At 39.2% G+C, this 14,859-nt stretch overlaps 1 protein-coding gene across 1 annotated transcript in view; it reads left to right on the top strand.

The window, feature by feature from the left end:
- Positions 1 to 14,859, top strand: part of LOC145672410 (cytochrome P450 4C1-like) — a 123,145-nt gene that overhangs the window by 20,501 nt on the left and 87,785 nt on the right. The window contains exons 6-7 of the mRNA XM_081741564.1: positions 3,332 to 3,458; positions 12,865 to 12,955. Of these exons, the coding sequence (XP_081597690.1) occupies positions 3,332 to 3,458; positions 12,865 to 12,955 (218 nt within the window). The remainder of the gene's footprint in view (positions 1 to 3,331; positions 3,459 to 12,864; positions 12,956 to 14,859) is intronic.

Genomic DNA, 14,859 nt, shown 5'->3' with positions numbered 1-14,859 from the left:
AAAGGAAGTTCGAAAGCTATGATAAAGGTTAAGTTTCCAACAGAGCTTCGCTGCAAGCTATGTGGAAAGGAAGCCTCAAAACTCCAAAGGAAGTTCGAAAGCTATGAAAAAGGTTAAGTTTCCAACAGAGCTCCGCTGCAAGCTATTTGCAAAGGAAGCCTCAAAACTCCAAAGGAAGTTCGAAAGCTATGAGAAAGGTTAAGTTCCCAACAGAGCTCTGCTGCAAGCTATGTAGAAAGGAAGCCTCAAAACTCCAAAGGAAGTTCGAAAGCTATGAAAAAGGTTAAGTTTCCAACAGAGCTCCGCTGCAAGCTATTTGCAAAGGAAGCCTCAAAACTCCAAAGGAAGTTCGAAAGCTATGAGAAAGGTTAAGTTCCCAACAGAGCTCTGCTGCAAGCTATGTAGAAAGGAAGCCTCAAAACTCCAAAGGAAGTTCGAAAGCTATGAGAAAGGTTAAGTTCCCAACAGAGCTCCGCTACAAGCTATGTGGAAACTAAGCCTCAAAACTCCAAAGGAAGTTATGAGAAAGGTTAAGTTCTCAACAGAGCTCCGCTACAAGCTATGTGGAAACGAAGCCTCAAAACTCCAAAGGAAGTTATGAGAAAGGTTAAGTTCCCAACAGAGCTCCGCTGCAAGCTATGTGGAAACGAAGCCTCAAAACTCCAAAGGAAGTTATGAGAAAGGTTAAGTTCTCAACAGAGCTCCGCTACAAGCTATGTGGAAACGAAGCCTCAAAACTCCAAAGGAAGTTATGAGAAAGGTTAAGTTCTCAACAGAGCTCCGCTGCAAGCTATGTGGAAATGAAGCCTCAAAACTCCAAAGGAAGTTATGACAAAGGTTAAGTTCTCAACAGAGCTCCGCTGCAAGCTATGTGGAAATGAAGTCTCAAAACTCCAAAGGAAGTTATGAGAAAGGTTAAGTTCTCAACAGAGCTCCGCTGCAAGCTATGTGGAAATGAAGCCTCAAAACTCCAAAGAAAGTTATGAGAAAGGTTAAGTTCCCAACAGAGCTCCGCTACAAGCTATGTGGAAACGAAGCCTCAAAACTCCAAAGGAAGTTATGAGAAAGGTTAAGTTCTCAACAGAGCTCCGCTGCAAACTATGTGGAAATGAAGCCTCAAACTCCAAAGGAAGTTCGAAAGCTATGATAAAGGTTAAGTTTCCAACAGAGCTTCGCTGCAAGCTATGTGGAAAGGAAGCCTCAAAACTCCAAAGGAAGTTCGAAAGCTATGAAAAAGGTTAAGTTTCCAACAGAGCTCCGCTGCAAGCTATTTGCAAAGGAAGCCTCAAAACTCCAAAGGAAGTTCGAAAGCTATGAGAAAGGTTAAGTTCCCAACAGAGCTCTGCTGCAAGCTATGTAGAAAGGAAGCCTCAAAACTCCAAAGGAAGTTCGAAAGCTATGAGAAAGGTTAAGTTCCCAACAGAGCTCCGCTACAAGCTATGTGCAAACGAAGCCTCAAAACTCCAAAGGAAGTTATGAGAAAGGTTAAGTTCTCAACAGAGCTCCGCTGCAAGCTATGTGGAAAGAAAGCCTCAAAACTCCAAAGGAAGTTCGAAAGCTATGAGAAGGGTTAAGTTCCCAACAGAGCTCCGCTGCATATTCTGTGGAAAGGAAGCGTCAAAACTCCAAAGGAAGTTCAAAAGCTATGAAAAAGGTTAAGTTTCCAACAGAGCTCCGCTGCAAGCTATTTGCAAAGGAAGCCTCAAAACTCCAAAGGAAGTTCGAAAGCTATGAGAAAGGTTAAGTTTCCAACAGAGCTCTGCTGCAAGCTATGTAGAAAGGAAGCCTCAAAACTCCAAAGGAAGTTCGAAAGCTATGAGAAGGGTTAAGTTCCCAACAGAGCTCCGCTGCAAGCTATGTGGAAACGAAGCCTCAAAACTCGAAAAGAAGTTCGAAAGCTATGAGAAAGGTTAAGTTCCCAACAGAGCTCCGCTGCAAGCTATGTGGAAAGGAAGTTTCAAAACTCCAAAGGAAGTTCGAAAGCTTTGAGAAAAGTTAAGTTCACAACAGAGCTCCGCTGCAAACTATGTGGAAATGAAGCCTCAAACTCCAAAGGAAGTTCGAAAGCTATGAGAATGGTTGAGTTTCCAACAGAGCTTCGCTGCAAGCTATGTGGAACGGAAGCCTCAAAACTCCAAAGGAAGTTCAAAAGCTATGAAAAGGGTTAAGTTTCCAACAGAGCTCCGCTGCAAGCTATTTGCAAAGGAAGCCTCAAAACTCCAAAGGAAGTTCGAAAGCTATGAGAAAGGTTAAGTTCCCAACAGAGCTCCGCTGCAAACTATGTGGAAATGAAGCCTCAAACTCCAAAGGAAGTTCGAAAGCTATGAGAATGGTTGAGTTTCCAACAGAGCTTCGCTGCAAGCTATGTGGAAATGAAGCCTCAAACTCCAAAGGAAGTTCGAAAGCTTTGAGAAAGATTAAGTTCGCAACAGAGCTCCGCAGCAAACTCTGTGGAAAGGAAGCCTCAAAACTCCAAAGGAAGTTCGAAAGCTATGAGAAAGGTTAAGTTCCCAACAGAGCTCCGCTGCAAGCTATGTGGAAACGAAGCCTCAAAACTCCAAAGGAAGTTCAAAAGCTATGAGAAAGGTTAAGTTTCCAACAGAGCTCCGCTGCAAGCTATGTGGAAACGAAGCCTCAAAACTCCAAAGGAAGTTCGAAAGCTATGAGAAAGGTTAAGTTCCCAACAGAGCTCCGCTGCAAACTATGTGGAAATGAAGCCTCAAAACTCCAAAGGAAGTTCGAAAGCTATGAGAATGGTTGAGTTTCCAACAGAGCTTCGCTGCAAGCTATGTGGAAATGAAGCCTCAAACTCCAAAGGAAGTTCGAAAGCTATGATAAAGGTTAAGTTTCCAACAGAGCTTCGCTGCAAGCTATGTGGAACGGAAGCCTCAAAACTCCAAAGGAAGTTCGAGGCTTGCGTTCGATTAAGGTTCCCTAAAGGCTTCGTAGCAAGCTAGGAGAGGGGACTTGACCAGCCAAAGACTGTCTATACCCATTGCGTTGATGCTTTGAATTTTACAGCTGTTCCAGTGTGGCAATGGCATTGGTGTTGCTACTTCACCATGTGATTAGTAGTGGAGCCGATGTTCTATCGTCTGCTTCTCATACTGGCTTGTAATACATGCACGTGGTATTGTTTGTAAATAAGAGCACATGTTACTGTTTACAAATGTGGTATTTTACAATATCAATTCGTTGGGCATAATACCCTTAAATACTCTTTAAATAGCTATTGGAGGTCAATAAAACAAGTCTAAAGAAAATGAAGAACAATTTTTTTTAATGACTGTAAGTACTTCACTTCTAACACGTAGTCTGTGTTGTTTTCCAGGTTACACAAAATACTATATAAGAAGTACCTGTCACCATGGCTATGGCCTGACATTATTTTTAAACTTACCCCTTTAGGCAGAGACCATGAGAGATGCTTGAAAATTATTCAAGGATTTACAAAGAAGGTAAGTTTCTCATAATAATAATAATAATAATAATAATAATAATAATAATAATAATAATAATAATAATAATAATAATTGCCTTAAATCTTATATATATAAGGAAGAGTCAAAATAAAGCTTTTAAAAATGCGCTAAGTTTTAGAAAGTGTGTTATTGCGGAGGTGTTCATCCTCGAAGGTGGCCCTTTCGAGGGTATTCTCACCCTCAAATTGTCTCGCCCACAATGGCACGAAGGTGAGAACAAATTCCCAACACGAGGGCGAGGGCGAGCGAGGGCAATGCACAGCTCCCTTTGCAAGAGTGAAGACGAACTTCGACGGCAAGGGCGAGGGTGCACGAGGGCAATGAACAACTTCCTATGCGATGGCGAGGGTGCGTGAGGGCGAGGACAAGTTTCCAGCACTAGGGCGTGGGCCAACTGCCAGTGTGAGGGCGAGGGTGAACGACGGTGGGGCAATTGCCACAAGTAAAATGAGCACCTTCGTGCAACTGTTCTGAAAGTATTTAACAATAGAGAGTGACAAACAGCGCTTTGAAACTTCACTTTTCAAATTATTAGTCGCTTGACTGGATTGGACATTAGTGTCCCATGCCAGCGCCGAATCTATATGAGACGAGAATACCTACAGTTTGCGATTCAACGTACTCAATCTCAAAACTCATCTTCCTTTGAGCTACATTCAACTGGACGCTCAGAACTATACTTAAGTTTGAAAATGTTTAGTTTAAATATATATTTACTGTATATACGTAATAAAGCGTGAAATATATTTCTTCAACGATCTACCTGACTTTTAATGCACTGATAAAACCCGAATTTACCGAGCAGATGTTCTATCAAAGATGTTCTCCAAAACTAAACACTGTAAGTTTTAACTCTTTTGTCCAGTGATGAGCGCAAGAGTCTTGGTCTTGCAGTTTTTGCAAGAGTCTTGCATGCAAGACCAAGCCAAAGACCAAGATCAGGAATACCGATGCAACACCAAGACCAAGACCATACCTGGAAGACCAAGACCAAGGGTCTTGCACAAGTACTGGCACTACTTGAATTTTTTATGGAATGTAAAAAGGAGAAAAATCATTACATCTTTTACTTGAATTTTTTGGCTTCAGTAAAAATGCCACTGCAGTGAATGTGTTTCCAGTAGTTTTATGCAATCCATGTGAGTCGATCTGCCCCTGTAGCATATAGCTACAGTATATCGTTTCCTGAATTGGTTGTTCGCGTTTTCTGTAGATATTGCTCGTTTTCAAACTACACATGTGTCATCTTGCGCCATGTAAGCTATTTTGGTGGACAAACATCGTATGTGTGGGTTTTCTCAGGTTTTTTCGTTTCCTCCTACTTTCTTTATTCCACCATTTCAGTCATTTTTCATCATCACCGTCTTCCTTAGCCTTGGTGCATAATTGTGGGACGTTAAACAAGATACTTCATTTCATTTCAAAGCATACTAGTGGTGTTCTTCTTCAAAACTGAAGAGAAATATAATATTGAACATCGGTAATTTCGTACACCATTGGTGCTGACTACATGGGTATGGCCTTGGCTCCGAGACTCAACCATCTGTTGGGAATTTTTAATGTGTGCTCGTAAAATTAATATCGAAATAACATTTTCATGACATTGCCAAAAACTTAGTGCATCTGACCGCAAGTTTGATTTCATGGGCGGATGCTTATACGTTGAATAATTGTTTATCAATATAACTTTTAGCCTCCTTAGGTATACGGCACATCTAGGATTGAGCGATATAACATTATACTACAACAGTAAATCTATATTATAAAATTGAAAGTGACTACTCCTAATCTCTTGAACCACCCGCTCGAGATCGATCAAATTTTCAATATAGATCAGCTTTGGGCCTAGAATGTTATTTGTCAGTTTACTTTGAAGGAACAACGTATGGGAGGAGAAGGAGGGGCAGGTATACAAAAATCAAAATAAATAAAAATAAAAATGACTAAGTTTGAGACTGAATAATTCTTGAACCACTAGACCGATCTTAATCAAATTTTTAACATGTATGAGGTTCGGAACTGGAAAGTGTTTTTAATAGTTTCACTTTGATGGTAGAACCTGGGGGGGGGGGGGTGAGGAGAGTGGGAGGTATATATAAAAATAAATAAAACTTAATAACTCTTGAAACACCCGACCGATCTCGAAAAAATTTTCAACATAGATGAAGCTCAGGCCTGGCATGATTTTTCTTATTTTACATTGACGGTGCAACATAGGGGATGGGGAGGAGGGAGATATATGTAAAAAAAAAATAAAAAAAAGTATAAGTGACTGTCTTTGTGACTTCATCACTCTTGAACCAGCCAATTGATCTTAATGAAATTTTCAACATAGATGAGGTTCGGACTTGGGGTGTTTTGTATCATACCACTTTGACGGTAGAACGCAGGAGAGGAGAAGGGGAGGGGATGTGTACAAAAATAAGTAAAACTTAATAACTCTTGAACCACCCAACCGATATCGATCACATTTTCAACATAGATGAGGTTCCGATCTGATATGGTTTCTGCTATATCATTTTGGCGGTGGATCTTAGGGGACGAGCAGAGGAGAGATATTTAAAAATAATCGAAAATGACAGATATTAGAGTGGAGTCTATAGTTTTGGAGGTCGCTGAGATAAACAGTGACACGTCCGACGCTGTTTAAATCCAAATTCAGCCCCGTAGCTTGGCGGGGGGGGGGGGATATCTAAAAATGATCTAAATTAATATTAGTGTCGAATTCATAGTTTTTGGGCTCGCTAAAGTGAACAGCGATACTTCCGATTTCGTTTATATGCAAATTCAGCACCGCAACTTGGGGAGAAGGAGAGGAGAGAAGTATAAAAATAAACGAAAATGACCGATATCAGAAAGCGCTTTAGTAATAATAAAAACTGACTGATTAACGAAACATATTATTATCTTTTTTTTTTTAAATTAACCCAACGAAGTGGGTAATTGATGCTAGTAATCCATATTCACAAGTGAGACTGATTTTGTCCAGTTATGTTAAATAACTTGTAGTTTCATGTCGTTATTTTGTATATCTAATATAGGTCAAAAGTATTTATACAAATTGAGTTTATAGAAAAGGCATAGACAGTTGAGTCGTTTTTTGTTTTCACTCAAATTATTCTAAAATATTAAGTTTCGATTATAATAATTATTTTAATTTTTTCTCTCTTTTTTTGGTCGATATGCTAAACATATCATCATAATCATCATGAAAGCTATTCTGCCATTATTGACAGGTTGCTTGCTGCAATTGAGAAACCTCGATGTACGGTGGTCCTCAGCTAGTCTCTCGTCTTAATGTAGCAATTTTCTGTTTTAATACCTTCCTTCAACTACAATCTCCTTTCCTCCCTCTCTCTCTTTCCTTTCACCGTACCCTCTAGTACGTCCTCCACAGCCAATATCCCAACCAATTCCTCTTTCTCCTCTTATCAATATCTAAACTTCTTCTTTTTTCTCCTACTGCTAATACAGAGGTTGTTCAGCCTACTTGTGGCCGATTTCTTCCTTCCCCTCCCGGGCAGAATGGACTCACCCAACCTGGCTCGTGGCGTCCTGCAGTGCTGTGCAGTGGGCTTCCTGGGAACGGAGTTGTTTTTCCGCGCAGACGACAATAACGCACAAAACAGGACCATTGTGGTGAGTGTTGTGTTATATTTGTTTCCAAGTGTGTGGATTTCCGCTCTGTAACCAAAATGCCGCCCAAACTAAGCCGGTTTTGGGAAGGCTATGTTGCGGCTCTTTATGACGCACACTTTAGTGTTTCTGTCATTAGAAAACAGTGCAAGAAGAATGGTTGCAACATTAGTTTAAGTTGAATAAAAGTGTTATTAAAAAGTACAAGGGCAACGAAGCTCCACCATTTGGATCACCAACGAAGTTGCCTAGGAAGCGGGAATGTACCAAGGCCACCTCCAACATGAAGAGGAAACTTCGCAAAATGGCAATGCAAGAAAATACGCCAACACAAAGGTGTATGGCTAATCGTCTTGACGTGTCTTCGGGGACTGAGAGCCGGACGTTACACCATCAACTCAAGCTGGAAAAGTCATCTTCTCACGGATGCCCACCAAAAGGAACGAAAGTGTAACACCCGGAAGCTGTACGAACGGCATCTGGCAAAACAAATATGGATGTACATCGTAACGCTCGATGAAGCATGGATTTACCTTTCCGACTGCGGTAAACCGAGAGCCATCATGTACCGAGAAAAAGGCGCCAAGAACTTCAGAAGGTGAGTCCGTGTCTGTAAAGAATCCTTTCCAAAAGAGTTCATGGTCGTTAGTGGCTACTGTTACCGAGGTAAACTGAAGATTCGTAGGGTGGCGAAGAACTGCAAAATAAATTCGCAGTATTTTCAGGAGCAGATCATGCGGCCGCTCTTCGAGCATGAAATTCCAACAATGTACGGAAATGATGCCAATCTGGTGCGCATTCACATGGACAAGGCGTCATCACATACCTCACGATCGTCCCTCGCATTCTACAGGGAGATGGAGGAGGCAAGTGGTATACAGATGATACCTTTCAATGAGGTACCAGTTAAATCTCCAGGTTCAAGTCCTCTGGTCTATTGTGGATTTGGATTGCTGAAGCGGACTTTGGGAAAACGGCGTGACAACTGTGGAAGGACTTTGGAAGTTGTGCAAAGGGAATGGGACAAGATTCCCCTCCCACTTCTTCAGAGAAGCCTATTACAGTGGAAATTACGCTGTCTGGCTATTGTTAAGAAGCCAGGGAAACACATCGATCACTTAGGACCTGGCGCCATGGATTCTTCTAAATTTTTAGGTAAGTGGAAATTGGCCAAATGTAGACTGAACAACCTCTGTAGTTTCTAACACCTTCTCATTCGTTTTCCATTCAACCTAGCTAATTCTCTCCTTTTTCTCCATGCCCATGTTTGAAAGCCTGCATTTTTTATCGCTTTTGCATAATGCCCATGTTTCTGCTCCATAGAGTGCATATTGGAATCAGTAAAACAAAATCTCAATATTTAATTATAACTTTGTTTAATACAAGGATTAGCTAATCGTGGTTGAAAAGAAAAATCTGACGCGTTTAGAGTGTAAAAATAATTTTGCAATTCATGGTATTTGCAATTCTGTATCGTTTTGATCTTCTTTCATTCGTCTCAGGGGTAGCCTCCCCAGTTTGGGAATCAGTGGAGTGTTGGATCTGTTAAAAAATATAAAAAGATTACGAAACGTCGTGATTTATCTTAGAAGTAGAGCACCCAATAAAAAATAAAGGTCATCACTTATATTATACACTATTATCATACTTACACGAAGATAAACTATGTTACATTTAGAAACATACTTTGTAATTCTGTTACTATTGGAACATTGTAGAATTTATTATCCCTTATATGCATAGTAAAATTTACCTATGAGAAGGATAAGATTTCTTAAAAACAAGACTTGCAAGACTCTTGCAAGCAAGACCAAGACCAAGACCGAAGGTTCAAGTGCAAGACCAAGACCAAGACTGGGTGTGCAAGACCAAAACCAAGACAAACACCACCCCGGTCTTGGTCTTGGCCTTGCATTTGCTCATCACTACTTTTGTCTTAGTGCTACCTATTCACAGTAGTGTAACCATGTATCAATGAGCAGTAAATTAAGTTAAAATCATTTTTTTAAAGAATGACGTCTATGTTTTACTTTAAGGTTTTCTTTATTTTAAAATTGTATGTTGGATATATTCATAATAGTCAGTGCACATCATTTTATGTTTTTCCTAATTAAAACTTGAAATCTTGCAGTTTTACGTCCAACGTTTATGCCAGCTAGGCTAAAGGAGACAGTGATGATGAGAAATGAATGGAATGGTTTAATGCAGAAAATAGGAGGAAACGAGAGAACCCCGAGAAAACACACACACACGGGGGTTGTCCACCATAAAGTTCATTTGGCGCAAGCTAGTATCGAACAAAGAATCTTATGAACCAGAGGTGAACGATCTACCACTGGGCTACCGAGGCCCCCTTTCTTCAATTAAGGTAGACGTTATACTGTAAAATGTATCTTAAAATGCGTACAATATTTTAATTTTTGGGCCTCGTTTCTTAACCGACTTCAAAATAGGAGGTTCTGAGTTTGACCTGTGTGTGTATGTTTGTCTATTTATATGTTTGTATGTTTGTATCTTTGTATGTTTGTATGTGTATATATGTATGCATGTATGTACTAGTGGTGGGCACAAAAATCGGTTTTCGAAAATTTTCAAAAAACCGGTTCGGTTTTCTCCGAAACCGGTTATCGGTTTTCTTCGAAACCGGTTCGGTTTTTCACCTGATCCGGTTTCGGTTTTCTTCAAAACCGATTCCGTTTTTTTTCCAAAATTTGTTCTATTTCTGACCAGAATGGCGTTTCGTTGTTCTCCGAAAACCGAATCCATTTCCACAGAAATAGTTTTATGTGTTTTCGAAAAGCTTTCACCGAAACCAGTTCCGGTGAAAACCGAACCGGTTTTGGAGAAATCCGAAATGTCGGTTTTTCGGGTTTCGATTTTTATAAAAACCGGTTTTGCCCATCCCTAGTATGTACACGAATATCACGAGAATCATTGGTCATATTTCGATGCGGTTTTTTCCTTATCGCATAAGGTGCTCCTCAGGAAGATTTATTCATATAAAAAAAATAGTTCAAAAAATACTAATTAATTCATTTTTTTTAATTTTTAAAGAATCAAATAATTTCTGCTAAGCTAAATTAGAAAAATATATCCTAAAATATACAAACCAAAATGCCAATAAAGTAAGGCGGGTTAAGTACAAGCAAGGGATTACAATCCATTTCAGCCACCTTTCTCCGATTTATTTAACACTGATGACGAATGTTTACGTCATTGATGATGCCGTGAATCTTTACATGCCGGTCTTGCTCAACTTTGGCCAGAATATCATTCAATCTTTCTGTGATTTGTTGCCTATTGCGAGAAACATCTTAGAAATCAAAATTTCCAGATTGAGAGCAACTGCTGTGCTGACTTTTGTGTCTAAGTTACCTATTTCAAGTACCTAAATGTCCGCAGTCTACTAAAAACAAAACTATAAAGTCATGAGTCGGATTTTGGTACCAGGCCATGTGATTTCGTGACGGACAATATTGTGCGTGTGAGAGAAGGGAGAGGTATTTAAATATGGCTACAGAAGAGGGTATATTCAAGTATGCAGTCTTAGAAGTGGAGTAACAAATGATCGGATAGTATCCATATTGAGAAAACTTGTGATTTTGCGAAGCACAACAAGAAGCGTAAGTTCTCTGTAAACACAACAAGAAGCGTAAGTTCTCAGTAAACACAACAAGAAGCGTAAGTTCTCAGTAAACACAACAAGAAGCGTAAATTCTCAGTAAAAAGACACAACAAGAAGCGTAAGTTCTCAGTAAAAAGACACAACAAGAAGCGTAAGTTCTCAGTAAACACAACAAGAAGCGTAAGTTCTCAGTAAAAAGACACAACACGAAGCGTAAGTTCTCAATAAACACAACAAGAAGCGTAAGTTCTCACTAAACACAACAAGAAGCGTAAGTTCTCAGTAAACACAACAAGAAGTGTAAATTCTCAGTAAAAAGACACAACAAGAAGCGTAAGTTCTCAGTAAACACAACAAGAAGCGTAAGTTCTCAGTAAACACAACAAGAAGCGTAAGTTCTCAGTAAACACAACAAGAAGCGTAAGTTCTCACTAAACACAACAAGAAGCGTAAGTTCTCACTAAACACAACAAGAAGCGTAAGTTCTCAGTAAACACAACAAGAAGCGTAAGTTCTCAGTAAACACAACAAGAACCCCATAAGCAATTGTCCGCCGCACATCGTCGGGCCGCTCGCTACTATGGCGGTATATAAGCGGATTTCGAGCGGGAACGAGGCGGGACATCGAGTCGGTTGAGTAACTGCAACCATTGGCGGACCGATGGCGGTTTTGTCGGGGTACCCGCGAACGCGGTACTGCGACGGATGTAGCCTTCGGACCATACGCTGATCGTGGCGGTTGACCCTGCTTACGGTCCTGTGGCGGGAACGGATCGGCTTTGCATTACCCACAATTCTTCACTCTTCGCGTGGTGAATGTCATTTGTTCTGGTTTTCATATGAAGAGAAGAGAACTCGGTAACGTCTGTTGACCTAGGATATAAGAGCAACAGGTGGCAGCATTGTACTCATGTAACTATTGTCAGACAGTTCGTTGGCTTACAAAACTATTTTCGTGACCGGTTACAGCTGAACATGTTACGTTATTTGTTACTTGGCAAAATGTCAAATATACTACCTAAAACTTTGCTCATTGCAAACAATCAACTCCAAAATTAAAATTCTCACTGACAATTACGAGATAGTAGTTCAGATATGCTTGGAAGGTATTGCCTTCTACAGCCCACCCATCTCTGGATGGGAATGGTATTCTTGAAAAAAAAATGTGTTAAATCTTTTCACTTTAATCATGTATTGGTATGAAGGTTTCAGAGCATAAGTGCCAATACGTTGTTGCCAAAATTGAGAGTAGATGACTAAAGGCGACATGAAAAGAAATTTTTGGAAGCAATCCGCCGTGGTTTGCGGTAGATCCGATTACGTCTTGCACACGGGGAAATATGGGTTGATTTCAGCGGCTGGGTATCGGCTAAAGGCGGGGGAGCAGCGGGATTATGGCGGATGTCCCGCCGGCGGGACGAAGGCGTAATTAGTGTAATCGAGCAGGTGGCCCGGTGGCGGCGTCCGCCAGCGGCCCGCCATTCGCACGTCGATGGGCCTACGGCGGCCCGCTGGCGGAATGCTTATGGGGAAGCGTAAGTTCTCAGTAAACACAACAAGAAGCGTAAATTCTCAGTAAAAAGACACAACAAGAAGCGTAAGTTCTCAGTAAAGCCTGTCTGTATCACACTGGCAAATGTCGAATTAAAGTTGAGAACATTTTTTTTTTTAATTTTTGAAGCATCAAATGATTGCGCAGAAAGGAAAGAATCTTAACATATGGAGAATAAAGAATTTTAAAAAATTCACAACTTTCGAAGACGAGTTTCGAACTAAGAACCTTTCGCTTATAGATCCATGACGATAAGTACTCACCCACGGATAAGGCGAGTTGCATATCTCGAGAATGTTAACACTTTCGAGGCATAAATATTGAAAATAAATTCTTATTGAGATTATATCTTGTTTGAAAAGTCTAAATATCCACAGCCTACTAACAACGAACCTATAGGAGGTCACGATAACCAATTGGTAGAGCACCTTCATATGGTTTAAAGAGTCGGAGGTTTGATACTCGTGCCTGTTCTTTTGGATTATGGAAATATTGCAACTCTCATTACTCATATGTACTTTAATGAACTTGTAAATTTAATATATATATAAATTGTCTTAACTTTGTAGGTTGTGCGACAAAGAATCGAGCATCTTCGTCAATTCAAGAATCATCAGAACGCGGTGCATAAAGTCTCGAATATATCAGAAGATAATCTACGTAAGTAAAAATCTTACTCAATTTCAGTTTTTTTTTTTTTTTTTTCAAAATGGATAAAATTTATGAGCTTGAATGGTAATCCACAGAATATGAACAGACAACTTATTCTTAAATCTTTTAAGATGTCAATGTTTATCTTAAGTGTATCGTCAAGCAAAAGGTTACAATCATAGGCTATACTATAGTTTCATTGATTGAATAACTCTTGTAATTCACGCTTTTAAAGTTTTAACTGTGATCAATAAAAGATCTCAAAGTGAAAAATGATTTGCAATGGTTCTTAGACTAGTAATAAGTAAAGAGGTAAAATTTGATGAGAGGAATATCTATTTTGTTCTTTTCCAATTTATCTTTTCTTCACATGAAAAAATCTGATTTTATTAACCCTAGGAACACCAAAGGAAGGGGGGGAGGGTCTCCGAGGCCCACAAATTATTATTGTTACATTTTGTAACGTTTCTAATTGCATTAAAAAATCTGAAAAAAAAAATGATATTGTCAAGCTTGACCCAATTCATCATAAAACATACTTGCTTAGTTTTTAGTGTTTTTATTTATTTATAAATAAAGAAAGTGCTGTGGGCCTCAGAGGGTACCCCCCCATTAGTACTACTAAGGGGCTATTCATCGCAAATACTAACTGTTATATTCCAGTGTTTTGGCTATTTATTTCATTTTCCTTTGAAATAAATTTGGTATTAAAACATGCAGGGGCACTCTGTGATATTATTGTGGCGCAGTGTTCCCAACTGCACATTATAAAAATTTAGTATAGGCCTATACATCTTTTCTGATTACTTTTAGCACCAAAATCATTTATTTTCCATTAGTTTATTCCTTCAAACCTGCTAACACCTAAGTGTGTCACTTTATATTATAATCACACACACACACACACACACACACACACATATATATATATATATATATATATATATATATATATATATATATATATATATATATATATATAAAGAGAAAGATCAAGTTTCAATAGTCATTGGAAAGAACTATGCTGCTGCACCTCTGGTGTTATCAAGTATTTTTAATCACAGAATCTACACTGAGAAAAAAATTGTAGGTGGTGTACTTAAAAAGATAGGTTACATGCATAATTCCTGTAGTTTTTGAACTTAACTTACAGGAGACGTGTAACTGAAAACGCATGTTTTATAATACTCTCCGTATAAATGTTCCATCTATACGTACTTTCCGTATGAAACAATATAGGCAGTCAGAATCTCACATACAAATGGACGTATATAACATATAGCTGACGAAAGTAACATAAGTATATGCATGTGATATACGTAAAACTGTTAGATGCCAGACATCCTGCAACGGTATGATCCAACACCTAAGGACAGTGAGTATGTAGCACATGGAAAACGTATGCTCCGTACTGATTTCTGTAGTAAACAAGAGGATTCCGTACATTTGTACAATATACCGCTATCCGGAGAACGGATTTTTCTCAGTGTACCAGTAGCAGCCTGCAATACTGACTGAAGACACATATTTCATAGGAAATTGTCAGTTCGTTATTTTGTGACTGTGACTGTATGTGGGAATCTGCAGCAGAATTGGAACAATGGCAAATCATACTCTTCGTCAAAAATCAATTGAGAAAGATCATAAAGAACTTTTAAATGAATCTGACATATTTTAGAAGGTTGTGATCACAAATATAGCAAGGTTTAAATAACCCTGTCAGATTTGGATGAAAACACAGTGATTTGAACATATTATTTGATAATGAAATTAGAACAAATGGAAGCAGTGGTACGTTTCTTGCAATGAATCCCTTGTAATATTCATGATGTTCTAGCGGTGTTTGTTTACAAAACTGACAGACAAGTCGTAGCTTGTTCGCTTATGTTTTACATGTTTATTCCAGAGGTGCA

The sequence above is a fragment of the Thermobia domestica genome, chromosome 16 (assembly GCF_964235325.1).
Source record: "Thermobia domestica chromosome 16, izTheDome1.hap1.1, whole genome shotgun sequence".
In the NCBI taxonomy this organism is placed as follows: Eukaryota; Metazoa; Arthropoda; class Insecta; order Zygentoma; family Lepismatidae; genus Thermobia; species Thermobia domestica.
The sequence above is the reverse complement of the archived record's forward strand: the minus strand, read 5'-3'. Positions and strand labels throughout refer to the sequence as shown.